Genomic DNA, 26784 nt, shown 5'->3' on the forward strand with positions numbered 1-26784 from the left:
ACTATCCTTTTAATTTGGGCCTGCCAAATAGATGACCTAAGTAAATGGACAATCCTGGAATAGACACTTATATTTATATTCATACATATACATTCATATACCGTATTTTCACGCATATAACGCGCGCGTTATACGCGTTTTTACCTACCGCGCATACCCCTCGCGCGTTATATGCGTGAGCGCGGTATACCAAAGTTTTAAAACATAGTTCCCACCCCGCCCGACGCCCGATTCACCCCCCCAGCAGGACCGCTCGCACCCCCACCCCGAACGACCGCTCGCACGCGCTCCCACCCGCACCCGCATCCACGATCGGAGCAAGAGGGAGCCCAAGCCCTCTTGCCCGGCCGACTCCCCGACGTCCGATACATCCCCCCCCCCCGGCAGGACCACTCGCACCCCCACCCCGAACGACCGCCGACTTCCCGACAATATCGGGCCAGAAGGGAGCCCAAACCCTCCTGGCCACGGCGACCCCCTAACCCCACCCCGCACTACATTACGGGCAGGAGGGATCCCAGGCCCTCCTGCCCTCGACGCAACCCCCCCTCCCCCCCAAGAACCTCCGACCGCCCCCCAGCCGACCCGCGATCCCCCTGGCGACCCCCACGACCCCCCCACCCCCCTTCCCCGTACCTTTGGTAGTTGGGCCAGAAGGGAGCCCAAACCCTCCTGGCCACGGCGACCCCCTAACCCCACCCCGCACTACATTACGGGCAGGAGGGATCCCAGGCCCTCCTGCCCTCGACGCAAACCCCCCTCCCCCCCAAGAACCTCCGACCGCCCCCCAGCCGACCCGCGATCCCCCTGGCGACCCCCACGACCCCCCCACCCCCCTTCCCCGTACCTTTAGTAGTTGGCCGGACAGACGGGAGCCAAACCCGCCTGTCCGGCAGGCAGCCAACGAAGGAATGAGGCCGGATTGGCCCATCCATCCTAAAGCTCCGCCTACTGGTGGGGCCTAAGGCGCGTGGGCCAATCAGAATAGGCCCTGGAGCCTTAGGTCCCACCTGGGGGCGCGGCCTGAGGCACATGGGCCCAACCCGACCATGTGCCTCAGGCCGCGCCCCCAGGTGGGACCTAAGGCTCCAGGGCCTATTCTGATTGGCCCACGCGCCTTAGGCCCCACCAGTAGGCGGAGCTTTAGGATGGATGGGCCAATCCGGCCTCATTCCTTCGTTGGCTGCCTGCCGGACAGGCGGGTTTGGCTCCCGTCTGTCCGGCCAACTACTAAAGGTACGGGGAAGGGGGGTGGGGGGGTCGTGGGGGTCGCCAGGGGGATCGCGGGTCGGCTGGGGGGCGGTCGGAGGTTCTTGGGGGGGAGGGGGGTTTGCGTCGAGGGCAGGAGGGCCTGGGATCCCTCCTGCCCGTAATGTAGTGCGGGGTGGGGTTAGGGGGTCGCCGTGGCCAGGAGGGTTTGGGCTCCCTTCTGGCCCAACTACCAAAGGTACGGGGAAGGGGGGTGGGGGGGTCGTGGGGGTCGCCAGGGGGATCGCGGGTCGGCTGGGGGGCGGTCGGAGGTTCTTGGGGGGGAGGGGGGTTTGCGTCGAGGGCAGGAGGGCCTGGGATCCCTCCTGCCCGTAATGTAGTGCGGGGTGGGGTTAGGGGGTCGCCGTGGCCAGGAGGATTTGGGCTCCCTCCTGGCCCGATATTGTTGGGGAGTCGGCGGTCCTTCGGGGGGGGGGAGGGATGTATCGGACGTCGGGGGGGGCATCAGGCTTTCAGGATGGGGACAGACCTTCAAGGGGGGACAGTGCACGGAAGTCAGGGGGGGTGAACGGAGAGTCGGGACAGCGCACGGAAAGTCAGGGCGGGCGAAAGGAGCGTCGGGCAGCATGCGCGGTATACCCGTGAGCGCGGTATATCAAAGTTTTTGTGCAAATCATCGTGATTTCTGCGCGCTATATTCGTGTGCGCGTTTTATACGGGTGCGTGTTATTTGCGTGAAAATACGGTATATACATATATATACATAGTTAGGCGCTCCGCCCGGCTAATTTAGATGACCGCCCAGCTGTCATCTTGGTCGCGAATCCTGCTGCTGCTGCCACCGCTGCTCAAACATTTTTTTAAAAAAAACACCCTCTCATCGGCTTGGGGATTCCCGGTCTGAATCGGCACAGCCTGAAGAGCCGCCGGAAGTTGAACGTTTGACTCTCGCCTCTGTCTGACTTTTTTTTCTTTTAAAGCGCCAGCAAGCGACTTGAACCCATGCTTCAGGGTTCTAACAGTAATGCTGTGCGTGCCGGCTTCCCTTATTCCTCTCCGAAACCGGAAGTTACGTCCTGAGGGAGGAAGGGAAGACATAGGAAGCCGGCACGCACAGTTACCTTTAGAGCCTGCAGCATGGGTTTAATTCGCTACAGGTTAAGGCAGGATATAGGGAAGTGACGAGGAAAGATTACAACTAGCTGCTCTTGCTTGCTTCTGGCCTTCCTTGCTGCCGGGAACTGCCTACTTTCTGTTTCTGCGAAGGCAGGACCCGGCAGCGAGGAAGACCCAAAGCAAGCAAGAGCAGCTAGTTGTAAGCTTCCCTGGTTGCTCCCTATCTCCTGCCTTAACCTGTAGCAAATTGTGAATGCTGCACTGCGGGGGGCGGGATGAGAAATGCTGCACTGTGGCCAATTGGAGGGGAGGGGAAGGAAGAAAAATGCTGCTGCTGCACCCAATGGGAGGGGGGAAGAGAAATGCTACTGCTACACCCAATTGTGGAGAGAGAGGGAAGGAGAGAGATGCCAAGACCATGGGAGGGAAAGGAAAGGAGATAGCAGACCATGGAGGGGGGAGGGAGAGATATTAGGGCATATGGGGGGGAGGAAGAGCCAGATGCCAGACCAGGGGAAAGGAAGGAAGGATGGAGATAAAGGAAGGAGACGAGATGCCAAATAATGGAGAGGGAGATGGAAGGAGAGGAGAGAGATGCCAGGGCATGGGGGGAGGGAAGGGAAGGAGATAAAGATGCCAGATCATGGGGTGGAGTGGGAAGGAAGGAAGGAAAGGAGAAGAGAGATGCCAGAGCATAGGGGAGGGGTGGAGACAGAAAAATGGAGAGGGGTGAAACTGAAATGAATAATGTACAAAGGAGAGAAAGGGCACAGGATATACAGTTTATTGAAGGACATAAAAAGAGGGAAGATGCCATATGGAAGAGAGAGAGGGCAGACATTGGATTGAAAGGGCAGAGAGGATAGACAGTGGATGGAAGGGGAAGAGAGAGGGTGGACAGTAGATGGAAGGGGTGGGTAGAGAGAGAGGGCAGAGGCTGGATGGAAGGGGCAAAGAGAGCAGGCAGATGTTGCATGGAAGGGAGAGAGGACAAACGCTGTATAGAAAGAAGAGAGTGAAGAGAAGATGACTGAAGCAGAAACAACAAAAGATAGAAAGAAATGTTTTTGTTGCTTTACGTAGAATCAAGTAGTATTGTAACTGTATTGATAAAAGTTTATAAATAGGAAATGGAAATAAGGCAAATTTTTGGAACTAAACCCCTTCAGGCTGCACTACCCTTAACAGGCACGGTATGCCGCTTAGAGATGGCCAAGAACACCGTATCCACTATAGGTGACTTCAGAGTATCCCTATCCCCTTCTGGAATGGGATACAGGTGGGCTATGGAGCGTGCCAAGCGAAAAGGGGCTTCCAGCACCTACCACTGTGCAAGCATGATGTCCCGAATATCCTGATGTAAAGGAAAAGAGCGTGAAACAGAGCGAATCCCCTTAAGAAAAGGGTCCACCATAGCAGGGGCTCCAACATGGGGTCCTCAAAGTGCAAAACCCAGGAGACCTGAAGGATAAACTCATGGAGCTCTTCCCGCTGAAAAATACGCACCACAGACGCATCTTCACCGGCTTGGGGGTGCTAGAACTCCTCACTGACGGAATCTGGTCCCCCAAGAGGATCCTGGAATTCTCCCCAAGGGTCCAGGTCTGGGAAAAAATCCTCATCCCAAGAGACCCTTGGGCATTTGGATGAGAGAGGAATAATGGGGGGCAAAACCGCCACTGTGTGGGGCTGCTCCGGGGAAGACGTTGAGGGTAACTCCCCCCTCCCCCAAGTGGATACGGAATCTCCTGTTGCCAGCACATAAGCTTTACAAAGTGCTAACATAAATTCAGAGGGAAAGACCCCTGGCAGCCCCAAGGGACTCCCTGCCCCAGCAGGGGACCCTGACATACCTTGCCCCTGTATTTCCAGAACAGAGAGAAGGTCACCTGAGGTAACTGAAATGAATGAGGAGGTTCCGCCGAAACTGGACCTGAAACTGCCAAAATCGGAGCTCCTACGGCCTGTCTTGTCTGAAAAACCTGGGACTTTCCTGATGCTGAGGCTGAGGAACCGACCGACATGAAAAGGGAATCCCCAGCTGAACCGGCGGCAAGGGAATTCTGTGCTCCCTGACTGTCAGCAGCTGGGGAACCCCCCCACCCCCCCACGTGGGTGTCGGGAGAAGCCCAAGTTTCCCCACGATCCGAAGTCAAACCGCGAGGAAGATGCAGTGGGGTGCCCTGGCCGCTGGCATCCGCTGCCGACGAGACTTCCCCACTGCTCCGGCCTACACTACACTTGCACAGGCCAGCCACCTCATGCCTGGAGCACAAGGAGCACTTTTTCCCTTTAAAAGAGCTCATTGTGCTGAAAACCGCCCTAGCTGTAAAGAAAGTGCCAGTTAGTTGAGACCCTATTTTAACCACCAAATTTCCCTGTCCCGCCCCACCCAGCTACTTTATCATGTCACCTGGCTGGAAAAAATTTCTGGGGAGAACACTGACATTAGGTAGAGTATGAGTCCATCAGGACAGATAGGGAAAAATGCTTGAGTACCCTAATATAAACCACTTAGACTATAAGTGGTATTTAAATACTAAAAATAAATAAAATTAAAAAAATTAATACACTTATATTTGTATCTAAACATATACTGTAGATATCTATAACATTTACCCCCTGTTCTACGAAACTGCGATAGCAGTTTTTAATGCGGTGAGCCACGCTGAATGGCCCCCGCTGCTTCCGACGCTCAGAGTTCCTATGAGCGTCGGGAGCAGCACAGCTCTCTGTGCTACAAACTGCTAATGCAGTTTAATAGAAGAGGGGTTTAATAGAAGAGGGGGTTAATGACCATCCTGCCATGCTTTTTTATTTTTAATAACTACAAGTATTGACCTAAACACCAGCATACCCAGATTCTGGAACACATCTCCCAATTGTGGATAAATGTATGCCCATACAAGGATTCCTTGTGTATTTTTAGTCTTATGTCCGGAAGGTAGTCTTGTAAAAAGACATGTCCATAGATAAGACACCTACAAAAATGCCTTTAAATCTATTGTCTTAAAGGGCATTTTATAAAATAGATACTAATATTTATGCATGTAAATGTTAAGAATGCTAGCATATACTGTACATATACCATAAACACCAATATGCTGCCTAAGCACTAGGTGCACATATAACACAGCATGTAACTTATAGGTGGGTGTGACGGTATATACTCTCCGTCACCAGGAGCCACCAGGAAAAAGGTTGTATTTTTGTGATTCCAGGCCAAGGACACTTGCTGAGATAACAGGGCAGAACTGGGAAAAGGATCTAAAAAAATAAGTCCTTAAGTAGCTGTGAATGAAGGCTCATGGTGCAGTAGACCAGAAGAGGCCAGTTTTAATTAAAGATAGAAGCTCAAATGAGTAGGAGGAAACTGCCAGTCAAAATAAATGTATGGTCTTGCTGTAACCAAAAAAGCTCAAGGTGCTATATTAAATAGAACATTACTCTGCATTTCTACTGTCAAATTTTCAAGAGTAATTTCTTTACCATCAAGCTCTTACTAGAGCTGTAATGTTTTAAAACTTGCAACCAAAGAGAAATATAAAAAGAGCCACAGATTCGGAGTGACAGCTCTAAAGATATTATGTGAAACTACTTTACCTCTTTTGGACATCTTTTTGAAAAAGTCCATCAAGCAGATTAAGAAAGTCTGGGGACGGTTTGGCTGCACTGGATTCTGCAAGTCAAAGTACACAATATAACAAATAATTAAATCTGAATACTGAAAAATCACCATTAGCTGAAAGTTAGTCAGTGATGGGGCAGGTTTAGATTTCTCCAGATTTGTGTCTACATGAAATCATCAAAAACCATACAAACAGCTTCCCCCCCCCCCCCAAAAAAAAAAATTTCCATGGATTAGATAGGGGTCCTTTTACTAAGGCGCGCTAGCCATTTTAGCGCGCACCTAACACGCCCATTATAGTCTATGGACGCATTAGCATTTCGCGTGCGCCAAAACGGCTAGCACGCCTTAGTAAAAGGACCACATAATTACACACTTGAAGTTAGTAAAATGAGAATGGGTATCATTTGTTTATAACTGTAGTGTAGAACAAATCTGACAACCACCCAACCAAGGTTCTTACAAAATAGATATGCTTGATCAACAAATTCTACTATTCCAATATGCTTCTACTTCAGAAAGGAAAAAACAAAACAAAACACCCTGACAGTTCATATACAGCTAAAATCCAATCATTTTTACTAATTGGAATTGAACAATAACTTTAGTTTCCTTGGACATCATTTACCACAATATTTATTACATATTTACCAAAAATTTCAGAGCATGGTATAATATAATAAAAATGCACAAACAATGGATAATCACATCAACTGGAGTAACCAACTCCTTGCACAATAGCCAAGTCTTAAGACATTTTTAAATAGATCTAATAACCATATTAATAAATTTCAAAATGTAAAGCAGTAAATTGCGCTCGTATCCTGTTAAAGCATCAGGGAGAAACAAAAAAAAAGCAAATCCCTACTTATAAGTAAAGGATAGTTAAGCATCTTTAAGAAAACATAAGAATAACCTTAATGGGTCAGACCAATGGTCCATCTTGCCCAGGATCCCGTCTTCACGGAGGCCAATCCAAGTCACAAGTACCTGGCAAAAACCCAAATAGTAGCAGAATTCTATGCCACCGACCAAGGGTAATGAATTGTTCACAAGCTTTGGACTCCTTTTATTAAAACACAGTAGAGATTTTTACTGCAGATAGCGAGGTAAATGCGCCAATGCTCATTGACTTCCTACTGTATGAGCGTTGGAGCATTTACCTTACTGGCCTGCAGTAAAAAGTTCTACTGTGGTTTAATAAAAGCCAGTATTTGTCTTGCAGAACAGTGCAAAAATTGAGCAAAACACACTGATGTATATTAGGTGCCATTGACTCGTGTTCAAGTCCTAATGATTTGATGAATTAAAGATCTAAAAAGAAATTGGTTTTGTGCTATTCGGTAAAGTCCTCCAGCGTCATCCCCATGGTTGTTTTCAACATGTCCAGCCATCTGATTGCAGGTCGCCCTCTTCGCCTGGCTTCTTCGATCTTCCCAAACATGATGTCCTTCTCCAATTATCTTTCTCTTCTGACAGTGTGACCATAATAAGACAGTCATTAACTTTATCATTTGGGCTTCAAGTGGAATAGCCGGTTTGATCTCTTCCAGGAACGATTTGTTAGTTCTTCTGGTGGTCAACAGCACACATAAAATCCTTCTCTAGCACTAAAGCTCAAATTAGTCAATCTTCTTTCTGTCTTGTTTCCATAATGTCCAGCCTTCGTGTGTATAATTGATCACTGAGAAAATGAGTGTGTGGACAAGTCTGATCTTTGTTTGGAGTTTCTTTGCCTTTGAATACTTTGTTGAGAGACTTCATTGAACAGCGACCAAGTGCTATTCTGCAGAGCATTTCTTCCCTGCTAGTAGCTTCTTTGTTTACAAAAGAGCCCAGGAGATTAAAATCCTTTACAATTTCTATTTTATCGCCTTCAAGCTCATGATCTTCGTCTTGTTTATGTTCAATTCTAATCCCATTTATGACTTTTGGCTTTGACTTTTCTCAGTAGATACAGCATGTCTTCTTTGCGGTGATGAGCATTGTATCATCTGCCTAGGTTGGTATTTCAGAACATACACTTGTAAGTGTTGATAAAAAAAAATGTCATTTTATAAAGCTGCCTATTTTTTAAGAACATTATTGACACAACTGGCCTGTTTCATGGATATTCTTCAGACAGAAAATAATCACAGCAACTGAAAAGAAATTGGTCTTTTGATAAGTATCAGCAGACAGCTAAAATTAGAGCAAGCAGTGAGTCTTTCACAATAATAGTGACAACTATGAAGCTGTCGAGGAACAATGATAAAAGTAATACAACAGAGTGAGAAAATGAGAGAGAAAAAGATGGGACTCGCATTTACATGCTTAACTTTTAAAATACTATAAATTATTGCATATCTCAGGATCTAGTTTTGAACTTAGTGCCCTAAAAAAGAGTAAGGATCCAACATGATAAAAATGAGTTAAAAGTTCAATCTATTGTCATGAAGAGTTTAACCAAGCATGCATAGGAACTCCAGGCACTCCTCAGGTGATTCATGTGAAAAAAGTGATGTGATCCATGTTTGAGATGCCATTGAAATTGTTTATCAGAGAAAATTTTATTTAAGTGTGTTACAATACGAAAACTATGGGTTTTTTAAAATTCAAATGCAATAGAGTTTTGCACTTAATGTGTGTTAACAGCAAAAATTAATATGCAATAAGTGCAGCCTGGGCCAACCCAAGATCTGATTGATAGTGCAGAAGGCCCAGGCTAATGCAGTTCACATTCATTAACTTTCAACAAGACAGTCAACTGTGGTGGCACCACCCATTCCCAATCCCTGCCAGGCTCTGCACCTAGCACTTCTCTCTTCCTGCCCTACCAGGCTCTCCACCTTGTCTTCCCTTCCTACTATGCTCTCCACCCTGTCCTTCCTCCCTGCCAGGCTGTGCACCTAGCCCCCCTCCCTTTCTGCTCTGCCATGCGCTCCACCCTGTCCTCCCCTCCCTCCCTGCCAGGCACTGCACCCAGCTTCCCTCCCTGCCCCGTCCCCCCTCTCTCCCGATGTCCTGCAGGTCTCCACTGGGCCTGCAGTATGACCTGGTGCAACTAGTTCAGAAGAAACCAATGCGCCTGCCAGCTGCGTCTCAGCTGATTCTGAAGAATAAACTTTCTAGAGGAGCTGAAATACAGTCCAGTGAAAATTCACATCTTGTCCAATATAGGACCCTGCTAAGGTACTCGCTCCACACCAAAAGAGTTCCCAGACTTGTAAAACCGGCGTTTGGCGTCAGACTCCAGAACGGCCTCTGGGCAGGATTTTTTTCTGACATCACAGACCCTGGCCAGCTCCCCAGCTTTTGTGGACCCAAAGGAGGTGAATCCAGAAACTCCTGCCCCCTCCCCCAGAATGCTGTGACATATGGTCGCTGATCCGGCACCAATTCGGTGCAATCAATGCACACATTTGATAGATTAGAGCTGGGGAGTCCATCCCAAATGATTTTTAATCAAATCGAGGGGGTTTTGAGGCAAAAATAAAACTGAGAAAAAAAGATCAATAAAAATCAAAGATGGCCGCTGCCAGCAAATTCACAGCAAAAATAGCAAAAATAAACAAAATCCGAAAATAAAAATAGCGATTTGGGGAGGTGGGAGACCTGAATCCTGACCCAGAAACTATTCTCAAAAATGTAACACTTCCTCCTTCTCCGGCATCTTACACCCATCTAACCTTCTTTACACTTAATCCTTTAACCCTCCATTGGAGTTCCTTTCCATCACAACTTCTGTAAACCGTGCCGAGCTCTACGATTGTGGAGATGGTGCGGTATATAAACCTAAGGTTTAGTTTAGTTCAGTTTAGTAAATAAGACAAAGAATATTATAATTTATCTGTATGGCTCCATGGTGCAACTTCACCTTGAGTATTGTGTTCTGATCACCATATCTTAAAAAAGATATAGTGGATTATTATTATTATTATTATTATTATTAATAATAATAATAATAATAATAATAAGATAGGGTAAAATAGACAACATGAAACGAAAGGAGAACTTTTGGGATACATCATTTCATAAAATAAAAATTTTAAAAAGGAAGGGGTGGGAAAGAACGAATTGGGATGGGCATAAGATAATTCAAAACACCTGATTCATACTCCAAATGCATCTTTATTAAGAAAGGTTCTTAGACTTGCTTTGAATTTGGCCATCTTGGTTTCTTTTTTTTTAAATAAATCTTTATTGATTTTTAAGGTCAACAAAAGTGCAGAATCGTATATATACATTAATCAGCAGGTTAAACACTTATAATCATAATCAATAACAATGCATAAAGAATAAATCCCCCACTTTCCTTCCATTACATTTCATCAATGATTAAGACAAAGCAAAGAGATAGCCCCCCCACCCCACCCTCCATTGGTTTCTTGCCTCATATTTGAAGAGAGAGAGTTCCACAATGTCAGAGGTATTACAGAAAAAAAATGTTTTATGGGTTGTATTGTAAAAAATCTGGCGGATGGATGAAGTTGCCAGAAGGTTTTGTTGGGACGATTGAAGAACCCTGGAAGTTGTGTATAGAATTAACAATCTGTCTATGACAGCAGGTGAGTGATCTAGCTTAACTTTAAAGGAAAGGAGGAGAATCTTGAAATTGAGTCTGTGTGTAATAGGTAATCAATGAGTATTTTTCAGAAGTGGAGTAACATGTAATGTAATGTAATGTAATTTATTTATTATATACCGCTACATCCGTTAAGTTCTAAGCAGTTTACAGAAAATATACATTAAAATTATAAGTAAGAAAGGTACTTAGAAATTCCCTTACTGTCCCGAAGGCTCACAATCTAACTAAAGTACCTAGAGAATAATAAAGAAGTGAAAAGTAGAGATAGAGGAAAAATAAAAATAAACTTTCTAACAAGACTGTATTGAACTAAGTACTTTGGAAGGTAGAAGAGAGGAGAGAAAGGAATACCGGTAGATGCAGAAGGAGGAACCGTTGAACAAAAGAATTCTGGAGAAATTTAAATGATAGAAATAGAACAAAACAAAAACAAGTGGCAAAACAATGAATAAGATTGAAAATAATTCATAAACTGGAAAAAAATAAAACATTATCTTCAATCCACTGTTTCAGGTTCGGTGATGAAGTGGAGCAAGTAAGTTTTGGAGGAACGATGACGTTCCCAGAGAAAGGACTTCTTCAGGGAAGAGGTTTGGTTGATAGTCCCAGGATGCCCACGTCTCCTCCTCTGCGATGGTCTCCTCCTTGCAATCCTCCCCACGATACACTGCCCGTGCTCCAGCCGCTACCCTGAACGGATGCTCCAATTAGACTGCCCTAGATGAGGCCTGTGGTGACTGTTAGTTGTACATGGTTGTACTTTTTTGCCTTGAAGATTAATTTTACTGCTGTGTTTTTTATTATCTGAAGCCTCCTAATTTCTGAGGTCTACAAAATCCCGAGTGGTGTAGAATGGGTAAATGTGATTCAATTTTTATTCTTTCAAAAATTACAAAGACTAGAAGACACTCAAAGTTATAGGGAAATACTTTTATAACAAATAGGATATATTTTTTCACTCAAGCTTTGGAACCTGTTGCCAGAGGATGTAGTAACAGCAGTTAGCATAGCCAGGTTTAAGGTTTAAAAAAGGTTTGGACAAGTTCCTGGAGAAAAAGTCCATGGGGAAAGTCAATGCTTGCCTGGGATCGATAGCATGGAATGTTGCTAATATTATGATTTTGGCCAAGTACTTGTGACTTGGATTGACCACTGTGGAAATAGGATACTGGGCTATATGGAGCACTGGTCTGAGTCTAATTATTATTATGTTCTTATTCTTTTGATAGACAAACAAATGAAATGTCCTAAAATTTAGCAACAATATTTAGTAAGGATAACAGCTCTATTCTGGAAAAGCTAGTCAACTTCCTATCTAAAAGAGAAGTCTGAATTTTGTCAGCAGTTTAATTATCATTCAGAGCACCTTTAGTGACAGAAAATTATGTACATTAAAGAACTCTGAATCTTGAGCCTGGAATTGCATCCTTTTCCAAAAAGAGACAAATAATAGAAAATATAATCTAACCAAAATTAACTATTGCTACTGGATTACCTTTAGATCTAGGTGGTAGAGGATCTTCATTTAAAATCCGTTCAATTAGTTCAGAAAAACTTTCAGAAAAGAATGGTGCTTTTCCTATTTAAAAAAACAACAACATGATTTATTAAATATATAGTATTGATTCATATAGGACCCCTTTTATAAAGCTATGGTAGCAAATTCCAGTGCAGCAATGCAATACAGCCCATAGGAATTGAATGGGCTGTGCCACGCAGGAATTGCTACTATAGCTTTGTAAAAGGGGCCCTTAAGCTATTATTTCTTCAGTGGTAGCTCAAAGCAAGTGGCATTTAGGTACAGTGGGCATTTCCCTATCCTCAGAAGGCTTATTATCTAAAACTCTCATTTACTATCATGTGTTCACATGTTAATGAACATTAATTCATATTAAGATATATTATCTTATATACTTGAATATAAACCGATCCGAATATAAATCGAGGTGACCTTGTAAAAAAGGTTGACTTGAATATAAACCGAGATTAGAAATTTGGGTTAGAGAATGACACGGGGAAAAAATCTGTCCCCGTCACCGCCCCGTCACTGGCCCACCATCCTCTGCACCGCCCCGTCACCGCCGTTCCCTTCACCGCCCCGTCACTGCCACTGCCATCCCATTCACCGCCCCGTCACCGTCCCCGCTGCATCCATATAAGCCTTAGTACTGTAATATTTAGCTTATTCCTTTCTTATAAATCAAAGTTCCTGCTGCTGAACTAGAGAAAGAGATGTTCAGCTGGCAGGGCTTTGTTTATAAATTTTTATCAACACAACTAATATACTATTTTATCCTAAAGCAAAAAATAAATAAATAAATATAATTTTTTTTTTCTACCTTTGTTGTCTGGTTTCTGCTTTCCACATCTTCTCATTGAATTCCTTCCATCCACTGTGTGTCTTCTCTCTGCATCTTCCATTTGCTGTTACTGTGCCTCTCCCTTAACCCCCCCCCCCAATTGGTCTAGCACCCATCTTCTTCCCTCCGCTCCCGCATAGTCTGGCATCTGTCTTCTTCCCACTCTGTCTTCCACATTTCCCTTAGGGGTCTGTTCCTCTCCACCCTCCTTCAATGTCTGTTCTATTCCTTTCCACCACCACCCTTCCCTCCCTCCTTTACCATCTGTTCCTTTCTACTACCCTTCAGCTCCTCTCGCGTGGCCTATCTACCTTCCTTCCTCTTATTTTCATGGCACGTTACAATGTAATTTGTGCAAGCCACTGGAGCCTGCAAGCTCGGTCCCTGTCCCATCCCCACAAACCATCTCGCTTCTGTGCTCCTATTTTCTCCATTTCTAATATCTCCCCTATGTATCTGTCATTGCCCCCCCTGTGTCCATATACCATCCCCATGGCATGTCCCCTTTATGTCTCTGTCCCTATGCCCCATGCACATAATTTCCCCTCTTTCTGTTACCTTCCTGTGTCCAGATTTCCCCTATCTTCCTCTTCCATACCAGTGTGTCTCTTCTTTTCAACCCCATCTAGCTTTTTTCCCCCTTTCTTCCCCCCCCCCCCCTGCTTCTAGCATCTGGCTCACCTGCCAGTCCTTCCCTTTCTTTCCTGCTGTGGGTTTTTCTTTCCGACTTCATCCCCTTGGCCCAGAATCTCTTTCCCTTTCACTCCCTCCTTCCAATTTGAGCCGGGAACACTAGCGATCGCACGGTCCCCGCAGCTCACACCCGCCTGCCCAATCGATTCTAGTGTTTAGCCAGCTCTCTCCCTTCTCCTCACCTTAGTTTGTAGATTTTCTTTTTCGGCGACCCGCACGCTATCAGAGAGCCGCGCACGCGCGGCTGCTCAGTGTTCAATCTTCTGCTCTGCTGCAACTTCCTGTTTCCGGTTGCGTCAGAGCAGAAGATTGAACACTGAGCAGCCGCGCGTGCGCGGCTCTCTGATAGCGTGCGGGTCGCCGAAAAAGAAAATCTACAAACTAAGGTGAGGAGAAGGGAGAGAGCTGGCTAAACACTAGAATCGATTGGGCAGGCGGGTGTGAGCTGCGGGGACCGCGCGATCCTTCATGCCTCACTGCGGGGACAAGACCATTCACCGTCCCCGTTTTCGGCGGGTGACCCGCGGCTAAAATGCGGTGGCCGCAGGTAAACCGCCACCGTGTCATTCTCTAATTTGGGTGATCCTAGTGAGCCAGTCTACAAAAACTTAGGAAAATCCACTTCTTTTTTCTAGGATAAACAGCATAAAATCTGTTTTAGTTTTTTGGTATCTTCCAAGATAATTGTGACTTGGATTGGCCACTGCTGGAAAAGCACAGTTACATATCGTAACAGGTGTTATCCAGGGATAATAGCAGACAGATATTCTCACATGTGGGTGATGTCATCACCCAGTACAGACAGCTTTAAAAGTGCATTGCCACTTTAAGAACTTAAGAAAGTTTGCAAACTGCCTGCACCACGCATGCATGAGTTCCCTCCCACCCGACGTAGGCTCGCGGCTCCTCAGTTCCATAAGCAAGCTAAGAAGCCAACCAGGGGAGGTGGGTGGGTTGTGAGAATATCTGCCTGCTGTCCCTGGATAACAACTGTTACAGTAACTGTGCTTTTTCCCAAGGCTCGTTTGCAGTCCAGATTATGAAGAGCAGTTTCTCCAAGATGAGAACCAGGCTTAGGAAAGAACACTGGAAGTACGATAGATTGATTGAGATGAAATTCAGTGACTACTTTTTAAGGAACTTCGGATGGATGCGAAGCACAACTTTGTCATGATGAAACACCGGGAATGGTGGATCCACCACCAGTGCTTGAAATTCACTTACCCTTTGAGTAGAGGTAAGGGAGATGAGAAAAACCACTTTCCAAGTGAGGTATTTTTTTTTTTTAATTTCTTTATTCTTTTTAATTTCTTACATCAAGTGAAATATATGTATTACATACAATTTTTTAAAAAAACACTTGAAATTTCAAACAATTACTCTTATATTGTAAAGTAAAGAAACCCCTTTTATCAGAATTTTAATTCAGAATACCCTTATAATAGTTTACCCTCCCCAACCCCCCTATATGTTCTATCCATGTGCTATGATATCTGATCATTACAGAAATTAGCCAATGGTCCCCAAATTTTATTAAACTTATGAATATACCCCTGTTGTAACGCCATCACTTTTTCCATTTTGTAGATATGACAAATTGAGTTCCACCAAAAAGTGTAATTTAATTTAGTGTAATCTTTCCAGTTTTGAGTAATTTGCTGTATGGCGACCCCTGTCAATATCAATAAAAGTTTATTATTGTTTGCAGAAATCAGACTTTGAGTTCTCATTGCTGTTCCAAATAATATTGTATCGTATGAGAGTCCAACATGATTTTCTAATAAATTATTAATTTGGGGCCAAATTATTTTCCAGAAAGCATTTATACAGGGACAAAAGACAAGTGAGGTATTTTAGATGAGTCATTTCTGTGCACAAAGCCGTGGGTGGCGGGAGCTCCTCGCACGACTCGCGCCTAATCCAAAAACGTTCCCTCTGACATTGCGACGTCAGAAAGAAAGCTTCCAGTTCAGGTGCGGAATGTATATAGGAGCCGCCGCCCGCAGCTTTGTGCATGGAAATGATTGCAGCAGTGAGGAAAAGGGAGCCAGCCAGAAGGTAAAACACCTGGGGGCAGCAATGAGGAAAACGCCACATTGCTCTCAAGCTGGCACACAGTTAATGCAGGCCGCATAAAATGGCCAGGCGGGCCAGATTCAGCCCGCAGGCCTTGTATTTGACACATATGCCTTGAGGATGAGTCCCCCGCCCACTGGCTGATCTACAGCATTCTATGGGCAGATATAATATAAGTAGAAACTTTGCTCAATACTCTGAAATATCATATAGAACATTTGCAGAGATGTCAAATTGTAGAGTTGATATCTTATTTTAGATGTTAGTTCAAATAACAGGGATTCAGTGCTGTACCTTGATCTAAAACCATGTTGTGATTTGTGGAATCCATCTGTTTTGTCTATGAATTTAACTAGTTGCATACTTACACAGAATTCAAGTAGTTTGGCAGGCCATGGAATCCCTGCTACCGGCATGAAGTTTTCTACTTGGGTCAGGTCAAGGTTTATAGCTTTAGGTATATGTGTCTATAGCTGATATTGGGTGGGAGGGGCATCGTTCAGCCGTGTGGTCAGCTGTTCCAGTGAGGCGAGAAGGAATGTTGAGCCAACTCCTACCTCCTCTCCCTGCTGGGGCTTCAGTTCAGTGGTGCCCTGCAATCCTTCCTCCAGTTTTAAAGGGTCGATTAGAAGAGGCTCGATGTTGGGTGGGAGGGGCTTCATTGAGCTGCATGGTCAGCTGCTCCGGTGGGGAGAGGAGGAATGTTGAACTGGCTCCTTCCTCTTCTCCCTGCTGGGGCTTGAGTTCAGTGGTGCCATGTAGCTCTTCCTCCAGTTTAAAGGGACAATTAGAAGATGCCCAATATTAAGTGGGAGGGGCCTTAAGAGTTTTGTGTCAGCTGAAAATTTAATCATCTCACTTGTTCTGATTTCCAGATCATTTATAAATATTTTAAATAGAAGTGATACCTATGGAACTCCACTATTCAACCTTCTTCACTGAGAAAAATGGCCACTTAACCCTACCCTCTGTTTTCTATCCATTAACCAGTTCCTAATTCACAACAAAACATTGTATCTTATCCCATGGATATTTAATTTTCTCACGAATCTCTGTGATTAGCTGTTGGCTCTTGTAGGCAGAGGAGTTCCTACTAGCATGCATGGCTATCTACATGGTTGACATGTGCAGGCCTCTCTGACAACTCAGGTCAACTTCAGCCTAGGGTTCCTTGGCCTGGGGCTCCAGCATTTCTACCATCCTCCTCACTCACTAAAGTGTACTCCAAGTATTTTTTCTTTTGGGGGGGCCCTTGTATTTAGTTTTTTTTTGGAAGGCTACAAGCAGACTTTTTTAAAAAATTCAATTACCTTTATTCCCCTAACAAGAGAATACATCTAAACCAGGTCATGGATTTGATATAACCTTCACCCCCTGTAATATAACCAAAGAGGTTTACCTTTGTTATGCAGATACTCTGTCCCAAGTGAGCTAACAATCTGATTTTCTACCTGGGGCAACAGAAGGTTAAGTGATTTGGCCAGGGTCAGAAGGATCCCAGTGGGAATCAGACCCAATTCCCTATATTCTCAGTCCATTATACTAATCATTAGGCTACTCCTCCACTTTTCAGGAATTCTCTGAGGAAAAGGGTAACTACATTGCCATGCTGAAGCACGCTTACTGCTGAAATGCAATTTTGAATGATGGCTAGAAGTACGCTCACTAAAGAATAGTTCTTTTCATTTGATTCCATCGATTGCTGATATAACTATGCTATGATGTATTCATTTGAAGGGCTATTTAATTTTATGATGTTTCTATGAAAGGATTTATTTGAACAGTTTGTACTTCATTTGCCTTTTGCACAACAGAAATGAAAATGTACCAGCCAAGACATGGGTCTTATTTATTACAATAAGGGCTTATCTATTTTCAGTGCTTTCACATTTAATATATGATAGTCCAGAAGTGGGAAACCTTTATATACAGAGGGCCGCATGCACATCAGTACTATTCCTAGCAGGCCATAACATTACATAATGTTAAAACTGGTAATACACAGAGCTCCACAGATCTTCTGTGATAAAAAGTAACTAAAAATGGTGCAAACAAATTACTGCATGTTGCCTACCCCTGTGACACCTCCTTTGCCCCAATCTGCATTAGCTGTTATCGCAGAACGAAAGATTAGGTTCTTACCTTTGCTAATCTTCTTTATTGCAAATCCACACTATTCTTGGACAAAGTGGGTTATGCACTTCTCATCGCCAGACTGCTTGTAGGAAGCTTCATTTACATACTTTTCTGAGCCTCCCTCTTACCTCAATGGCTGCACTCGGGAAGCCAATTCATATAAAAGCAAACAGACACTTGTAAAGTACATAGACAATAGGGAGAAATTAGGTTCTTACCTGCTAATTTACTTTCTTTTAGCTTCTCCAGACCAGTAGAGGTTAATCTTTACAAATGGGTATATATCCAATCATGACCAGCAGGTGGAGACTGAAAACAAAACTTTGGGACAGTATATACTATCCTCCCTTCTCTATTTCCCTCAGTCTGCCGAATAGCCAAGCAGAACCAAGAACTGGAAAACAGAAAGAAAACAATACTCCGAACAGGAGTAACAAATAACATACCCAAATGCTGTTGGAAAATGCAGAGGAGAAATACCCAAAGGAAAATGTCCCCACAGCTCGCCAGCTAAGCCAGCCAAACCACAGCCGCTGTTCTTTAATTCTCCCCGGCCCTAGAAAAATACTAGAACCCGCAGCAAAAAAACAAAAACTGCCCGCGAAACAGCCCCAACAACAACAACAACAGACAGGGTGGGGACCTCTACTGGTCTGGAGAAGCTAAAAGAAAGTAAATTAGCAGGTAAGAACCTAATTTCTCCTTCTTTAGCACTCTCCAGACCAGTAGAGGTTAATCTTTACAAATGGGATGTACCAAAGCAGTCCCTCTCACGGGCGGGACCCCCGAAGGGCCGATACCAGAACATGCTCACCGAACACCACGTCCCGACGCGCCTGAACATCTACCCGATAATGTCTAACAAATGAATGCAAGGAGGACCAAACCGCAGCCTTACAAATATCCACCGGAGGCACAAGCGACGACTCAGCCCAAGAAGCCGCCTGACCCCGAGTGGAATGAGCCTTGAGAAACTCCGGAACCGGTTTCTGACTCAGAAGATAAGCGGAAGCAATCGTCTCCTTGATCCAGCGCGCAATAGTAGCCTTAGAAGCGCCAGCCCCCCGACAAGGACCCGCCAGAAGAACAAAGAGATGATCGGAGCTCCGAAATTCCCGGGTCCGCTGCACATAAGCGCGGAGGACCCGACCGACATCCAACTTGCGCAGCTGCCGTTGCTCAGAAGAGCCCTCCCGACTACCCAAGACCGGGAGGACCACCGAATGATTGACATGAAAAGGAGAAACTACTTTCGGCAGAAAAGAAGGAACAGGCCGCAAAACAACCCGCTCCCTCGAAAATTCCAAGAAGGGAGCCCTACAAGAGAAAGCCTGTAGCTCAGAAACCCACCTAGCGGAAGTAATGGCCACCAAAAAGACCGACTTCAGCGTAAGATCCTTCAAAGAACAGCCATCCAACGGCTCGAAAGGCGGGCGCACCAAAACCGAGAGAACCAGATTGAGATCCCAAGAGGGAATCGAGGGCCGAATGGGAGGCCTGAGCAACTTGGCCGCCCGAAGAAAGCGAATTACATTAGGAATGGCCGACAAACGCTGACCTGTCACCAGCCCCCGAAAAGCCGACAGTGCCGCCAGTTGAACCCGGAGAGAAGACCAAGCCAGGCCTCTATCCAGGCCATCCTGCAAGAACTCTAGAATGTTAGGCAGGGAAGCGCGAAAAGAGACCACTCCCCGCGCCCGGCACCATTCCTCAAAAAGACGCCAAACCCGCACATAAGCCCGAGAGGTAGAAAGCCTCCGGGACCCCAAAAGTGTAGAGATCACCTTATCTGAATATCCCTTCTTACTAAGGCGGCCCCTTTCAAGAGCCAAGCCGTAAGACAAAAGGGAGACGGGTCGAACATGGGAATGGGACCCTGCGTCAGAAGATCGCACACGAGAGGCAGAGGAAGAGGATCCGCCACCAGATGCCTCACCAGATCCGCATACCACGGACGACGAGGCCAATCCGGAGCCACCAAAACCACCAGCCCCGGATGGCGAACAATGCGAAGCAGTACTCTGCCCACTAATGGCCAAGGAGGGAACACATACAACAGCCCCTCCGTTGGCCACGGTTGGACCAGAGCATCCAGACCCTCGGCCAGACCGTTCCTGCGATGACTGAAGAAGCGGGGCACTTTGGCGTTGCCACTTGTGGCCATCAGATCCATCAGGGGCTGCCCCCAAGCCTGCACTATCAACTAAACGCCACGGCGCCGAGACACCACTCTCCTGGATCTAAGAAGTGACGACTGAGGAAGTCCGCCTGAACATTTTCTACCCCGGCAATGTGAGAGGCCGAGAGGTCCAGAAGATGTGACTCCGCCCAAACCATGAGCCGAGCTGCCTCCTGCGCCACCTGAGTGCTCTTGGTGCCCCCCTGACGATTGACATAAGCCACCGCCGTGGCATTGTCCGACAGGACTCTGACCGACTTGCCCAACAAAAGGGAGTGGAAAGCCAACAGCGCCAGCCGGACCGCTCTGGTCTCCAACACGTTGATCGACCAGGAGACCTCCTCCGCGGACCAGGTACCCTGAGCTGAGTGACCCAGACACTGAGCCCCCCAACCCAGGAGACTCGCATCCGTAAGGAGCACCGTCCACTGCGGAAGATCCAGACCCACCCCCTGAACTAGGTGAGGGGTCTGGAGCCACCAACGCAGACTGCAGCGCGCCAAGCCTCGCAGGGGAACCGGAACATCCATCCCGTGCCTCTGGGGAGACCACCTCCGGAGCAGAGCATACTGGAGAGGACGCATGTGGGCCCGCGCCCACCTCACCACGTCCAGGGACGCCGCCATCGACCCCAAGACCTGGAGGAAATCTCGCGCCCGAGGACACCGGGACGCCAAAAGCAGGCGAATCTGAGATTGCAATTTGCTCACCCGGGCCTCTGGGAGGAAGACCTTCCCCAAGAAGGTGTCGAACAGCACCCCAAGGTACTCCAGACGCTGAGCCGGGACCAACCGGCTCTTGGAAAGGTTGACCACCCAGCCCAGCGACCGGAGAAACTCCACCACCCGAGCCGTAACCCGGGAGCTTTCCTGCAACGACTTTGCCCGAATTAACCAGTCGTCCAGGTAGGGGTGTACCAGGATGCCCTCCGACCGCAAGGCTGCCGCGACGACCACCATCACCTTGGTGAACGTCCGGGGAGCCGTGGCCAGCCCAAAGGGAAGCGCACAGAACTGATAGTGCCGACCCAAGATCGCAAAGCGCAGGAAACGCTGATGAGAGGCCCGAATGGGAACATGTAAGTAGGCCTCCGTCAGATCGAGAGAAGTGAGAAACTCCCCCGGCTGAACCGCCAGAATGACCGACCGCAGAGTTTCCATACGGAAAGAGGGAATCTTGAGAGCCTGTTGACCCCTTTCAAATCGAGGATGGGCCGAAAGGTCCCCTCCTTCTTGGGCACCACAAAGTAAATGGAGTACCTGCCCGTGCCCCACTCCGAAGGGGGCACTGGAACAACTGCCCTGAGATCTAGCAAGCGCTGAAGGGTCTGGCGAAAAGCCTGCGTCTTCCCAGGAGTCTGACATGGAGAAGCGAGGAAAAAGTCCGGCAGAGAGCGGGCGAACTCCAGGGCATAACCGTCCGGCACCACCTCCAGGACCCACTGATCGGACGTGATCTCGGCCCATTTGGGGAAAAAGTCGCGCAGCCGGGCCCCCACCGGAACCAAAGGGGGCGCCGGCAAGGCGTCATTGTGCAGGACGGGAAGCGGGGGAACCGGCGGAGGGATTCCCTGCCCCCCGACGGGCCCCCCGAAAGGGCTGCATGCGCTGGAAGAACCGACCCCGGGAAAACCCCGGAGACTGGAAAGAAGCAGCCCCACGCCCAGGGCGATACTTGCGAAATTCCCGCAAACGCCCCCGGGCCGCACCACCCCGAGACGCAGGGCGGGCACGGTCCTCCAGTAGACGGGGAACTTTCGAGTCCGACAGAGTCTGAATCAACTTATCCAAGTCCTCTCCAAATAAAAACGACCCCCGAAAGGGAAATTTAGTAAGCTTAGCTTTGGACGCAGCATCCGCCGCTCAAGCGCGCAGCCACAACACACGCCTTGCGGCCACGCCAAAAGCCATAGACTTAGCCGAGATCCGCACCAAGTCATATAGAGCATCTGAGAGGAATGAGGCAGCCATCTCAATCTTCGCTACCTCCTGATCCACCAGAGACCAGTCATCAGACTCCCGATCCAAGACACGCTCCGCCCACCGAAACACGGCGCGAGCGACCAGTCCCCCACAAATAGCCGCCTGGACCCCAAAGGCAGAGACCTGAAAATTTTGCTTAAGTATGTTCTCCAACTTGCGCTCCTCGGAGTCCCGCAAGGCAGAACCGCCCTCAACAGGCACGGTATGCCGCTTGGAAATTGCCGAGACCACCGCATCAACAACTGGCGAAGCTAACGTAGCCCGATCCCCTTCTGGAATGGGATACAGGCGAGCCATGCTGCGCGCCAGCCGAAACGGCGTCTCCGGCGTTTTCCACTGCTCCAGAATAATATCCCGAATATCCTGATGCATAGGAAAAGAGCGGGAAACGGAACGGATCCCCCGTAACAGAGGGTCCCCCACACGCGGAGTCTCCGGCGGCGCGTCCTCAAAACGCAAAACCGAAGAAACCTGTTGAATAAGGCCAGGCAGCTCATCTCTCTGAAAAAGGCGCACCACGGACGCCTCTTCACCGACGAACGGTAAACCCGACAACCCGCCGCCAGCTTCCGTCCCCTCCAGAGGGTCCTGGAATTCCTCAGAAGGGTCCAGGTCCTCCTCCAGACCGACACGTTCCTCCGACCACAAATCCTCGTCCCACGAAACCCGCGGATGCTTGGACAAGGGAGGCGGCGGAGGGGACGCCACACCAGACGAGAGAGGCAAAGCCGCAGGGAGCGCGGAGGAAACCCCACCCCCCGAAACCCCCTGGGCGCAACCGGGACCCCCAGCCGCCTGAAAATAGGCTCTGCATAAGGAAAAAAATAAATCAGGAGAAAAACCCCCCGAGGGTCCCAAGGGACTCCCTGCCACAGCAGGGGACCCAGCAGAAACCTGCCCCTGCATAGACAAAACAGGGGGAAGGTCACCTGAGGTGGAAGACAAAATGGAGGGGCCAGACAGAGAAGATGGCGACTTTCCCGCCAAAAAAGCTCCCTCCATAGCCTGTAAGAACATAAGAACATAAGAACATAAGAAGCGCCATCTCCGGATCAGACCTTCGGTCCATCAAGTCCGGCGATCCGCACACGCGGAGGCCCTGCTAGGTATACACCTGGCTTATTTTATAGCCAACCATATCTTTATATGCCTCTCTCAAGGAGATATGCATCTAGTTTGCTTTTGAAGCCTAGGACTGTCGATTCCGCAATAATCTCCCCTGGGAGAGTATTCCAGATGTCAACCACTCTCTGTGTGAAGCAGAACTTCCTGATATTAGTCCTGAACTTGCCTCCCCTTAGCTTCATTTCATGTCCTCTTGTCCGTGTCAAATTGGACAATGTAAATAGTTTTTTTCTGCTCTATTTTGTCGATTCCTTTCAGTATTTTGAAGGTTTCGATCATATCCCCACGCAGTCTCCTTTTCTCAAGGGAGAACAATCCCAGTGTTTTAAGTCGATCCTCATATTCCAGTTTCTCCATACCCTTCACTAGTTTAGTTGCTCGTCTCTGCACCCTCTCCAGCAGTTTTATATCCTTCTTTAAGTAGGGAGACCAATGTTGGACGCAGTATTCCAAGTGGGGTCTGACCATTGCCCTATAAAGCGGCATTATAACTTTCTCCGATCTACTCGAGATTCCTTTCTTTATCATGCCCAACATTCTATTTGCCTTATTTGCCGCTGCCGCGCATTGTGCCGATGGCTTCAGGGTCCTATCTATCAGTACACCCAGATCCCTTTCTTGTTCACTTTTTCCCAGAGTTGCACCTGACATTCTGTACTCGTATTCCTTATTTTTACTGCCTAAATGCATTACCTTGCATTTCTCCACGTTGAACTTCATCTGCCATTTCTCCGCCCATTTTTCTAACCGACACAAGTCGCTCTGGAGTTCCTCACTGTCCTCCTGCGATCTGATTGCCCGGCAGAGTTTTGTGTCGTCTGCAAACTTGATGATCTCACTGGATGTTCCGTTTTCCAGGTCATTGATATAAATATTAAAAAGGATCGGCCCAAGTACCGAGCCTTGGGGTACACCACTAGTCACTTTCTCCCAGTCGGAGAACTTCCCATTTATGCCCACTCTCTGCTTCCTGTTTTCCAGCCATTTGCCTATCCATCTTTGTATATCTCCCTCTATGCCATGGCTTTGTAGTTTCCTAAGAAGTCTTTTGTGTGGAACTTTGTCAAATGCTTTCTGGAAGTAGCGGCTGAGAGACCTGAACAGTCTCAGCCGCTAAAGCAGGCAAGCCGGCATCAGCTGTCAAAAAATCAGCTGAGAGGGAATCCTCAAAAACCCGACCGTCGGCGGCTAGGGGAATCCCTCCGTGGGCGGTTGGAGAAGACCGGGCTTCTCCACTGCTCCCTGCCGACTCGCGAGGCACCATCGGCGGGGAGCTCTGGGCGCCTGCAGCCGCTGCCGACGGAGCTCCTCCACCGCACCAGCCTGAACACCGCTTGCACAGGCCGGCCTCGCGTCTGGAGCACAATGAGCACTTTTTCCCTTTAGAAGTGCTCATTGCTCCATACGCGACCTAGCTGTAAAAAAGTGCCGGTTAGTTGAAAAAATACAGTAAAATACAGTTTTCTTAAAGGGAAACAACCCTCCAGACCAGCACTACCTCAGGATTTTTTTTTTTTTTTTACAGAACAGACTCCACAGGCTCTCGAAGCAATATGCCTTGCTTGATTTAGGGGGCAAGGCTTACTGCTGAGGCTCCTCTAAAAAAATGTGGGGAGGTGGAGGAAGTGGGGGGAGGGACCCCGCTCGAGACCCGCCGGGTTTGACACCCCCGAGGTCGGACGAACCCCCAAACAGGGTCCGCCCAAGCTCCGTCCGGCCAAAAACAGGGACAATAAACTCCCTAAACAAATTCCAACAGCCCTACCAAGGGAGATGGGTACAGATCACATCAACACCTGCTGGAGACTGAAAGAAGACTGAGGGAAATAGAGAAGGGAGGATAGTATATACTGTCCCAAAGTTTTGTTTTCAGTCTCCACCTGCTGGTCATGATTGGATATATACCCATTTGTAAAGATTAACCTCTACTGGTCTGGAGAGTGCTAAAGAAGGAGGGGTATAGGGAAACTCCCCGACAAATCAGTCAAATTTGCTCATAACATGAAAAATCATAACAATCATAAACAATTGAAACAGTAATTATTAAACAGTATAAACCTGAAATAAACTGTGCTAAAAGGAGACACAGCCTGCACTAACTAAAGAGGGTGCTACAACTAGGGACCTCCAAGGCAAAGTGTGAAACATATTGAGATGGTACACTTAGAAAGGCTGATCAGGAAACCAGAAGTCCATCTCACCAGTACTCATTAAGGCAGACAATCGGCGAATCAGCAACTTCCATGGCAGGTTCCAGGAACATAGCGTGGATTTACAAGAAAGAAGATTAGCAAAGATAAGAATCTAATCTTTTATTCTTGTACAATCCTGTTCTATTTCTGGACAAGTGGAACTAACAAAGCAGTCCCGTAAAGTCAGGGTGGGACAGATTAGCCTGTAGCCAAAACAGAAGAACCCAAAAACAGAATCCTGTTGGGCCATCACATCAATTCTGTAAAACTTTGTAAAGGTATGCAAAAGAGGACCACGTGGCAGCCCTACAAATCTCATCTGGGGATACCGCTGAGGATTCTGCCCACGGAGAGGTGAGAGGTGACGCCTCGAGTGGAAAGGGCTTCCACCGAAAGGGGAGGCTGCTTCCTGGCCGACCCATAAGCCGAGGAAATAACCATATGGATCCATCTAGAAATGGAGGTCTGAAACACCATCCTGCTCACATAGACCTGGCCAACCAGTAAGAACAGAAGATCAGACAGATGAAACCTATTGGGAACCTCTAGGTACTTTGGAAAAAAATCAGTGCGCTTCCAGGAACTGCAAAACGACATCTCACTTGGAAGAGCACAAAGGCATAAAAGCAGACAAGCAATCCTCCTAGTTGATGTAGAAACTAGAGACCACCTACAGGAGAACACTGGAGTGTGCGATGTGAGGAAAAGGATCATGACAGGACAGCACCTGAAGTTCATAGACTCTGAGATCCGAAATAATGGGTCCTAGAAAGAAAGACTTGACTGTGAGATCCATCAAAGATGTCTGGTCCAACAGTTCGCAAGGAGGACCAGCAAGTACCCTAAAGAAAAAATAAGATGCTAAGGCAGGTGACAAAAAGGAGGGCAAAGCCATAGTGTGCCCTTCAAGAATCAAACAACATCTGGATGAGAATCTAAGGTGCCCCACAGGGGCATAGGCCCTTTAGGAGACCAGCAACCTGTACTCTTAAGGAATCGACAGCCAACCCCCTTCACACGATCTTCATGGAGAAAGGCACAATTGAGTGAAATTGGAGAGGTCGTGTCTCATTATTCTGGATGCGCCAGGACCAAAAACAAAGGCAGGCCTTACCATACACAGCCACTATGGACTTCTTCTTGCTGCAAAGGATATTAGCAATAACTCTCGACGAATAGCCACGACAAACTAGTTCTGCATGTTTAACAGTCAGGCCATAAGGCCAAAGAGGTCTGGATCCCACAGCACCATAGGCCGCAGAAGAGCAGACAAGAGTGCAGAGACGTCTGAATCCCTGGCCCAGCCGAAGATGAATGAGGTCGAAATATCACAGGTGACGCAGCCAATCTGGTGCCACCAGAAGCACCCGACCCCGAGGTGATACGATCCTCTGAGACAGATGGCCTACCATAGGCCAGGGAGAAAGACATAGAGGAAACCCTCATGTGACTAAGGCTAAACCAAAGTGTCCAGCCCTGCGCTTCCTGGTTTGCCACAACGGCTGAAGAGCTGGTCTGCCG

General features: G+C 47.4%; 1 protein-coding gene across 5 annotated transcripts in view; it reads right to left on the minus strand.

Annotated features, from left to right (window-relative positions):
* The window catches only part of ULK4 (unc-51 like kinase 4), a 487365-nt gene that overhangs the window by 417049 nt on the left and 43532 nt on the right, over window positions 1-26784 (minus strand). For all 5 annotated transcript variants that reach the window (XM_033930453.1, XM_033930452.1, XM_033930451.1 and 2 more), the window contains exons 7-8: window positions 12016-12099; window positions 5929-6004 (exon numbers count right to left, since the gene is read on the minus strand). In XM_033930453.1, coding sequence (XP_033786344.1) covers window positions 5929-6004; window positions 12016-12099 — 160 coding nt within the window. The remainder of the gene's footprint in view (window positions 1-5928; window positions 6005-12015; window positions 12100-26784) is intronic.

Source organism: Geotrypetes seraphini, chromosome 2, assembly GCF_902459505.1.
Source record: "Geotrypetes seraphini chromosome 2, aGeoSer1.1, whole genome shotgun sequence".
Classification (NCBI taxonomy): Eukaryota; Metazoa; Chordata; class Amphibia; order Gymnophiona; family Dermophiidae; genus Geotrypetes; species Geotrypetes seraphini.